This window comes from Musca vetustissima, unplaced genomic scaffold (genome assembly GCF_032173495.1).
Source record: "Musca vetustissima isolate MV318-11 ecotype Yass unplaced genomic scaffold, APGP_CSIRO_Mvet_v1 utg6724, whole genome shotgun sequence".
Lineage (NCBI taxonomy): Eukaryota > Metazoa > Arthropoda > Insecta > Diptera > Muscidae > Musca > Musca vetustissima.
Window position 1 is genome coordinate 660,036 of NW_026885980.1, and position 10,542 is coordinate 670,577.

Below are 10,542 nucleotides of genomic sequence, written 5' to 3' on the forward strand. Positions count from 1 at the left end.
CAAATCCCAGTAAAGCCTATGACGACAAAATACCAACAGCAACAACAACAAAAAGGCGCCACTTAAAGACCATGAGTGAAACGAACGACAATACACGGTTATGTCCGTTAAGGAAGAGCCATCAACAGCAACAACAAACATTCATAAATACAAACAATCAGAGAGTGCGTGTACTTGAAGTGAATGGGAGTTAAATAGACAGACACACACACACCACTTACATGCTGTTACACAGTCAGCGACACACGTATACACGTACAGATTGTGTGTGAATTTCTAAACAAACTACGTGGAACTCATCGGAATTGAAACATTCATTGACTCGTCAAGAGGGGAGAAACAATCAAATGCTTGTGTGCGTTTCAAGTGCTCTCATTGGTGGCTGAATGTTGCAGCCATTTTTAATTTTTCCCAAACCAGTTCGGTTGGACACACATGGCTGGTCGGATGGCCGCCTCGATTGCTACGGAAACACACTGAGAGTCTGAAACAGTTGCATAGCATCGCTTACATTGTTGTTGGACGAGATCTTATTCGTTTGTTCGTTCGTGCCTTCGGTTGCGAGAGGGTGGATTGAAATGAAATTGCTGGTGCTGGTTGTAATGGTAGTAGTAGCAGTGGTGGTGGTACCGACGATGGTGGTAGCTGATTTCGTTGCTGCCTTTTACAGTTAATTAACTAGGCACTCGTGTGCTAAGGAATTTCAATCAGTTGTTTAGATGTGCTGACAAATTGCGCACACACACGCACGCGTTGCCATTCAATAAACGACGAACGGCATTTCCTTCCTCTTCCTCGCCGCCTTCCGTTCGACACTTCAAATTTACAATCGATTCCAACTACTCCACTCTTGTCTCTTCGCCTGAGTTGACAATTTAGAGCAAGTCCACCGCAGAACAATTAGAAGATATCGCGCAAGTGCAAAATAATAAAACAATTTCGCTATTCATGCTAAAAGTGGCCCCGGTCGTTCGTTGGTCCTCTTAAAGTGCTCAAGTGTTTTTATTTGTTGGTGCTTATACTTATTATTATTAGTTCTATTATACTTATGTGACGAACAAAAGAATATTGCAAAGAAAAAAAAAAAAATAAATACTGCAAAAAAAGAAACAGGAAAATAATATTAAAAAGAAACAATTAAGTGTTTGTGATACAAAGAATATTAAAAAAAAAACATACACAAAGAGAAGGAACAATTTGAATTTAACAATTAATTGCCGCACATTATGTTACAACATCAACAGCAGTCGGCACAAGTACCTCAAGGTTACTACGATTACAATCAACCAAGTCCCGGGAGTATAACCAATCCAGATTCCCTAAATAATACTCCATTCTCAGTTAAGGATATATTGAATATGGTTAATCAAAACGAAGACTACGAAGCGTATGGTACAATGGAAAGGTAAGTTTGTTGATGTTAATGTACTAATTGGAAAATGCGTAAAGGTTTTCTTTAAAAAAAAATATTAAGTTATTGGCTGTGCTAAATAGGACTTGGCTCTGAAAATATTTAATGAAACATTTGCTAATACATTCCATTATTAGTAAATACCAATTAAATTGAAGTCCTTCATTCTAATCTATGCTCCGTCGGTTAAATGACATGGACGCAGCTTAAAACATTAAGTTCGGGACTTTAGTTATTTTTAAGAGGGGCTTTTTATTATAAAGATTCGGACCATTTCACAAATAAAACAGCAATAAAAATAAGGCGTATAAAACCGTTTATTTTTCATATCAAATTTTTGAAGCCGTCGGTTATGTTACTGATATTACAATTAGGTATTTTCTAGTATATACTTGCATCATTTCATTATTTTTTGCTTGCACTAATACCTGAAAAATATCTTCCCTTCACGTTTGCTAAATATAAACTTATATATCTTATATGAAATACATTTACCTTAAACTTCCACGCAAAATATTCCCATCAATATTTATACACAAATAACAACAACAGTAACAATGAATAGTAAATAAAATATGCCAATATTTTATTTGAATTTTTTTTTCGGCTACAAACATTCATAACTCCTCGGCAATTTCAGAAACCACAGTTTTAGAGTTTGATTTTTTTAAGTAGTTTTGTTTTTTTTTTCATATTTTTCAAATGTCAAAACATAGCTCACTCAAGTGGTGCACTTCAGTTTCGCATTTATAATTATAACGAACTTAAAAAAAAAAAAACTATATACATCTAGATTGTCGATTTCCTCCAAAAAGGGGTTGCAAAGTAGTAGTAGTAGTTGGCTGTACTAAAAATGGATTGAATATTTTTTTATTGCGAGACTACACATGAGGAAAACATGTTCCGTCTAATATTCATTTTTGAAACATAAATATTTTATTTGTTACTTTAATTTTTCGTATAAAATGTAATATTACCATGAAGCTTTCGACCAAAAAGATTAAAAATTAAAATAAATTCACTAACCTGACCTTTTGAAAGGACCTTGGCACCAAATGAGTGGCGTTTAAAATATCGCCTTCTTAATCGCCACTAACTTTTATTTTTATCACTGAACCACTATTTTATTACAGTTAAGAGAAATTGCCCTGATTTTGGTAATGATAATCCGTGAATCCGATTAAACCAAATATCAGGTTTGATACTCTGTCTTATAAGCCATGGATATACATAGTTCGGAAATTTGAGTATATAATCGTACATCAAGTTAATTCACTTTGTAAAATCTGACAAAAATTTAGTTTTGACTTTCCCAAATCCGTCTAAAACTGATATGTATATCCAAAAAATAGTGCATCCCAAAAATTAATTTTTTTTTGGGATGTGAAAGACGAATTTAAGATTTCTAGGCCTTTGTATCAAGTAAGGTTTGCACCAAATGTACATCATAATGCCTCTCTCATAGAAGACCAGCTCTCTATTTGAAAAAAACTCTAGTAGTCGATTTTCACAATCCTCGCTAGATACCAATTTTTATCATTAAAGAATTATTGCAATGCAAGAAAAATATGATAATCGCTTGGTGCAAAGTCTGGACTATATGGCGGATGCATTAAAACTCCCCAATCAAGCCCCGGAAGTTTCTGGCGAGTCACTGTAGATGTGTGTGACCACGACACCTCTCCTGTTGGCCAATTCTGGCCGTTTCTGGTCAATTGCTATCTTCAAACGGTCCAGTTGTTGACAATAGAGATCAGAATTTAGTTTTTGGCCATATGGAAGCAACGCATAATAAATAATTCCATTTAGTCCCACCAAATGCATAGCAGAACCTTCCTGGTTTGGTCACCGTTTGAGGTGCTTCGCCGTTCTTTGACCACGATCGCTTTCGCACAGGGTTATCGTATGTGATCCATTTCTCATCTGCAGTCACCATCCGTTCAAGAAGGCTTCGCAGATGGAAATTCGATCCATCCTATTTTTTTTCTGTTAATTGATGTGACACCCAAACATCGAGCTACTTTTTGAATCCAGCTTTGTGTAAATGGTTTAAACAGTCGATTTTTAGCTACTGGGCGATGTTATGACTGCTAATATACCGGTCAACTTCGATAATTTCTCGGATTTTATTGAAATTTTCATAATGGATTTCTTCTTCCCCATCCTAATAAATGCAAATATATTTTAGATATTTTAAGAAAAGAAGGAATTAGAATTAGTTCTAAATTACCTCAGTCTGTCAAAACAAGTAGAATGTTATAAATTTTGATAGGCAAATTATGACAAATACTGGTTATCTTCTAATTAACATGATCGGACAAAACCTAAACACCCCCTCTATACATTTTTTAAATGATCATTTCTATAATTTAGTCATAGGGATTTTTAAAATATGCAAAATAACACCAGAGTAGTTTTCAAAGGGCCATACGTCTAAATATACAATTAAATTTATAATGGACTTACAATAAAACAATACAAAGCATTTACATGGGTCATTGCAAGCGAATAAATATTCTTCTTCTTCGAAATACAACAATTTGTTTGTTACAAAACAATGTGTGAGAAACCCACAATAACAACTACAACAAATTAAACTTTTCAAACATATGCTTTGCTAGGTGTATAGATGGGCGGATTGACGTCCGTCCGTCAATGGCTGAATAGATATCTATTAAGTTTTTCTTTTTGTAAAGTGCTCCCTTCTACTGTTGAAAAAAAAGAAAACAAAAGATTTCTAGGAAATTTATACTCAAATTTCTGCGTCACAAAAACCCCATATTAAAATAAGGGACACGATGACAAGTCGCCATTGTCTGACTGGCAGACAATATCAGCATATCATCGTTGTCATAATTATTATAATAACGATGATGAGGACGACGACGATCAACACGATCATTTGTATAATATAATTACATACAAACATACATCCACATATCGACTATGTACAACAATAAACGTTTAACAAACTACCTCCCAGAAATAACTGGAAAAACAAAAGGTCAAACTCATCGCATAATATCTGTCTGCATCATATCATCATCAACATCCAGCATCCATCCATCCCACCAAGATGACCATTGTGTTTTTTGGTGTTTTCGTTATAAATCTTGTAGAAAAGTTAATATTTATCCAATGGTAAGCCAGCAGCAGCAAAAACAACAACAACAGTCAAATAGCCAACCAACAGCAGCAGCAGCTTATGGCAATAGTGGATGTAGGGTTTGTAGTTTGTAACACCATCGTAGTCTCGCCGAACAGCAATAGTTTCGAACCTAAATCCAGATGATCTTGTTACTTCTTTTCGATCTTCTTCTCTACGTACGACTGTGGTTTTGTTGTCTTTGTGTTTTGTTTTTCCATGCCATTGTGCCTGTCCATCTAACGCTATTATTTACCAATAATATAATAATAACGCCTTTTCTAACATCGACCATTGACAAGCGTTGGCTGGGCCCGTTCGGAGGGTTGGACAGACGTTTACTAAGATCACGGCTGCTGCTGCTGCCGTTGATGAACGTGAATAATTCTTAAGAAAATAATATTTACTTTAGTCGAAAAAAATACACACCGACCGTACCATAGCTGGAGTGTAGTTAGATGGTCAGACGGACAGAGATACTGACAGGCGTTTAAACGTACAGACAGACAAACAGAATTATTTGTACGTTTGCGTACAAATAAGTTGTTGTCTTTTTTGTGGGTTTTGTATAAATATTCAAAATAACCCGTATGATGAGAAATCCTATAAAAACATGATGACAGGCCAACTATCACATGCATCTTCTTCTTGCTCTTCGTTTTTATACCTCATCATCCATCACCAACAAATAGTGTTGTTGTGGGTATCTGTTATACGGTTATTGTACGGGGTTTGACCTGACATACAAGTGTATATGTTAAATGGGGTACAGTGGGCTCAAAAATATATCTCTAGGTATGCTTAAAAATATTTATAGAAATCAAAGTCCACATGTTGACTTTGAACTTATCTAAAATTATTTTTTAAGACATCTATCCAAAAAATATTTAAAAAAATCTACGCCTATTCAAATCCAGGCCTTAAAAAATATTAAAAAAACAGTGCCTAAATCCAGGCCTTAAAAATATTTTTATAAATCCACCCCTTTCTGGCTACTTGAAAGAATATTAATAACTCGAACATTTATTGTCCAACATTAAATATGTTCTGTTAAATGACACTTCGGTTGGAAAATACTATTAAAACCTCCAACTTGGATCAATATGTCCGATTTTCATTATGAAGGTTTTGCAAACAAAGCGACAAATTTACCAAACACTACAACTCATTGTTCCGGATATAAAAATAAATTATTTTAGTTTTGCCCTTAAACAGTAATTAACCTTCATTGTCCCACTGTGCAATAACAACATGCTAACGAGTAGAAGAAAGGACGTTCCAAAAAAAATATGAAAATGACAACAACAACACGATCAATATTTAACTACACTATATATAGAATCGATTGAGAAGAGAGCGAGAGAACTGAAAAAAAGATACAAACAACCAACTGAGACTTACAATGACGACAACATCGTACGACTACGACATCAAACCCAAGATCATTTTGTGCCACAAAGCGTTCGTTTATTTTTTTGTGATTTTTTTTTGTTTCTGAGTTTTGGGTTTTCTGAATGTTTACTTTTCATTTTTGTCAAATCATTATGTGAGAATTATAATAATTTTTGTTTCTGCTGATCTTTTGGGAAGAAATAAAAATAATAAAAATAATAATAACACAAAAAATATTCAAACTCATACACAAAGCCACAGCAGCCGAGTCAGGCCTGGCCAGACAAACAGCCATGCGGACGGACTGTCACTGTCGCAGCCTCACAGTCACACATATGCATGTGAATGGATGGTATGGCTGGCTGGGTGGATAAATCAAACTAGAAATAACATTGAACGGACAGAACATTACCAGCGAAGGTAGTTAACGACTTTTTCTGGCCAGAGATGACCAGTTTGGTTGTTGTTGCGGCCTGAAACGGTACAGACGGTTAGTGGAAGTACTCTGTGTGTCAGACAGTAAAACGAAAAATAGAAAAAAAAAACGCTTACCATGTGTGCAGTAGATCATGTTTATGTGTGCGTGCCTAGTGCTCTGTTCCAATAGTTACTTTTTTCCAACTTTCATTGTCGCCCAGTTGCTATTCATGAAATGTGTCGACGAAACATCATTCATTCACTAAATTGAAAATGAACCATGAAATGATGTCACAGTAAGCATTGATCGATTTACAAAAAAAAAAAACCCAACCGAAAAAAATTACAGAGGCGACAACAAATTTCACAAGACTTTCATTGTACAGAGTAGGAGAATGTGTGTAGCGTGTGTGTGGGCGCTTGGTCCACATATGGTCACAGCGGGCAAAACCTTTTCCCACTTAGCACAACATACGGCGTCTTAGGAAACGGAAATTGTGAAAAAATAGTTAATTTTGTAATACTTTTGTTGCTGTTATTCTGTTTACTAATCTCAAAATTTGTTTTGTGTTTTTGTGTGTTCTCGTTACAGCCCTTTACAGGCCAATTCTGGATATTCTAACGACTACGATACCCGCGGCTACGATCCTTCTCATACGCTGTCACCCATGGTGCCACATGGTCATCACTTACCGCCATCGGCTGGCGGTCCATCACCGGCCCAATTCTATTCCAGCTATCAGGACTACAACACAACGCCCCTAATCACACATGCGACACACGCCGCCCCGACAACCCATCCTCATGCCCATCAAGGTTATCAGGGGTATAATACTGCTGCAGTGGCGGCTGCTGCTGCTGCAGCTCATCCCTACTATGTTCCACCCACAGCAACATATCAGCCACCAGGTTATCCACTGCAAAGTACCCAGCCAATGTATCATCAATATAACGGTTATGGTACGGATGCCTATCAAACGCATGTGGCCCCACAAAATGGTACAGTGGCAACAACTCTACCCTCTCATCATATGTCCCACATCGATTTGACCCAGTCAAGTGTGAAGAGTGAATATGTACCCACGCCGTATGTAACACCCTCCCCAACCTTGGATCTGAATAGTTCGACAGAAGTCGATTTGAATACCCCCTCGTCGGGACAGAAAAAGTCACCAATCGGCAATACCAATAACACTAATAATAATCCACCTCCCGCCAATCTACAAAGTCTTATGGAGACGGCAAATAATTCGAATTCGCTGAGAAATATTTCGACGGGTTTGCCAGCGGGACCATTGTATGAGCAGGCATCGTTGGTTGCAAGATCGGCGGATTTGAGTAAAAGAAGTAAGTAGAATTGACAATTTTAGATATTATATTATCGAATATTTAGGGGAAGGTTATACTTCAGAATTGTATGAAAAAATGAGAGAATTTTTAGGAATGTTTCTAAAGATTTAAGGAAATTAAGGTCTCCAAATAAATAATATTCAACATTTTAATAAACTTATTGAGTATAAAACGCTATTTCAATACTATTAACCTTTGTTCTCAAAATACTAAAATTATGTTCGGATTATCACAGACGATACAAAGAAAAAAAATTATCTAGAGGAACCACCCTAGCAATCTTTCGTTTAAATCAGTCCCTAAAAATTTAGGCCCTTTTATTCCTATTTTTAAATTTACGAAATTTTTACTAATTATTTACCTTCCCCCTCTCCTTTGTTTCCTTTCAGAAGATATATCACAAGTGACATCATCCAAATCGGAACTACGTAAAAATGGTAAACCACGATCGAAACGTAAGCCACGTGTATTGTTCTCACAGGCCCAAGTATTAGAGCTGGAGTGTAGATTCCGTATGAAAAAATACCTCACCGGGGCTGAGCGAGAAGCCATCGCCCAAAAATTAAATCTCTCACCGACACAGGTGAAAATTTGGTTTCAAAATCGTCGCTACAAATCGAAACGCGGTGAGATCGAAGAACCAGCCTCCCTGAAACACAAAGCTGCTGAATTGCCACCGCAGAACATTTCCATGTGGGGTCATCATGCTGCCAATCATTTGATGCAACAAACTGCGACGGCGCATCACATGCACACACATCCACATGCGCAGCATACAATGTAAAACATTAAGCAATAATTATTATTAATTTTTATTTTTCTGTTTTTTTATTAATTATACAAATTTTTAAATTATTTATTATTTAGAATAGCATGGTTTAAGATTAACAAACGAAAAAGTAGAAGAAGAAAACTTAGTCATTTTTTTGTTTTATTTTTATTATTATTATTAATTATAGTTATCGAAAGAAAAACAAACATTCGCCACTACCTAAAACTACAGTACTCGTAGTCGATCGATTGTACCTCTCATGAATTTAAAACAAATATAATAACTAAAACAACAACAAAAACATATTTTTATAGTAATTTTTATAAAAAAAACATGTAATAAAATTTATATATTAATAACATAAGAAACAACAACAACAAATTGTGCCTAAATAGCTAACATTAAGTAACTCCTAATTCTAAGCTAGTTCATTCAATCATTCGTTCCAACGATCTGCCAATCAATCTAGACTAAGCCATTGGAAATTTTCTAAAATGTAATTGTTATTGTAAATATTTACATAAAACCAAGCCCCATACACACATAGATATATACTTACATTTAGTTATATATATAGACATAGACATATATATAAATACATATATATACATATATTTTCTCACAGATGCTGAAGCAAGAAAAACAAAATAGTCATTAAATAAATAATACAAAAAAGAATAAAAATAAAATTTGATAAGCAAAAACAAAAAAGAAATCTATTTGTTTTCATTTAACCTAACCACCAACAAATTGGGACCACTTCAGATTAGAACAATTATATGCCAGTCCGTCCGTCCATTCATCCAGTCCTTTGCAATAAACAATCTCTTGCTGCAATCAGTGGGAAAAAAGGATGTTTCCGCTATTGCTGCTGCCGTTGTTATTTTGTTGTGGCAACAGCTGTCTAATTCTTCTTAATTCTACTTTTCATCTCTCTCACTCAGCCATTGGATTTCAGAGAGATTTCATCGCATTTGGATAATTAGGAATTGTGTGTTCTCATTTAAACTCTTATCGCTGATCGGAAAATTTAAATACCATTTCGGGGTATTTGTTACGTCAAATCAATTGAAATGTATTTGACTTTTCTGTCTATGGGAGAGCGAGAAAAAGGATACGCCCTATTTAAATGTCATCTATGATACGAAATACAATTTAATTTTTATTTTGGGATAAGAAATATTTAACAATTTGTACATACATTTGTACTCTTTTTAAAATAATTCCAGTAATATTTTTTAGAAACTTGCCGAGAAATACATCGGCCTTTTCCATGCTCTTTTATGAAGAATTTGCTTTATAAATAATCTATTTTGATGCTGTTAAGATAAACGGGACATTTGAGAAAATTTATGTTTTTAATTAACGGTTTTGCAACATATCCTACAGTTAAGAGCACATTAGTGAAATCTATATAATTGTTATACCCACTGTCTTATGGGTAATGAGGGTATATAGGCTTTGAAACGGTAAAAATGTGCTTTATTGAAATATTGGTTTTAGACCCCATGTTTTGTACCAAATCCGTTTCAGACAATTTGGAGTCGATTTAGAAATGACCGCCTGGCTAGTGTGCACGATAAATCTCAAAGGGAGTAACCGATTACATTCATATTTTGCACATCGTAATATTTCTTCCAAACTTAAATCATTTTGCTGAAAATTAATTGTATAACTTCTACTCCTCCGCCAAAAATAATCAAAATTGTAAACACATGCAAATTTAATTTGAAACGAACCGATTCAATTCATTGTTTGCGAAGATGGCTTCTATAGGGCAGTTGTTCAGGTCTTTGATACAACTTATACCTTACATAGCGAATAATAAAACCTGTGTAATTCCATAGACCTACTCAAATTATAGGCTGAGGGTATATATCTGTCGGCAACACCGACAGGCACTGTTCCCGTACTGCAAGAATGTACAACTTTTTACTACGATAACGAAATTTCCTTTATGACATCGAAGAAAATAGTAAAATCGAGTAGATTCTTGCAGTACGGGAACATACCAACTTTTTTACTTGATTTAAAATAATTCAAGAGTAAATCCCA

At 35.1% G+C, this 10,542-nt stretch overlaps 1 protein-coding gene across 1 annotated transcript; it reads left to right on the forward strand.

The window, feature by feature from the left end:
- Positions 1-1,226: 1,226 nt before the first annotated feature.
- Positions 1,227-8,553, forward strand: LOC133333367 (muscle-specific homeobox protein tinman). The gene is made up of 3 exons (XM_061541678.1): positions 1,227-1,405; positions 6,958-7,712; positions 8,105-8,553. Exons 1-3 carry the CDS (start codon positions 1,227-1,229, stop codon positions 8,497-8,499), a joined length of 1,329 nt encoding a protein of 442 aa, XP_061397662.1. The 3' UTR covers positions 8,500-8,553.
- The last annotated feature ends 1,989 nt before the right edge of the window (positions 8,554-10,542 follow it).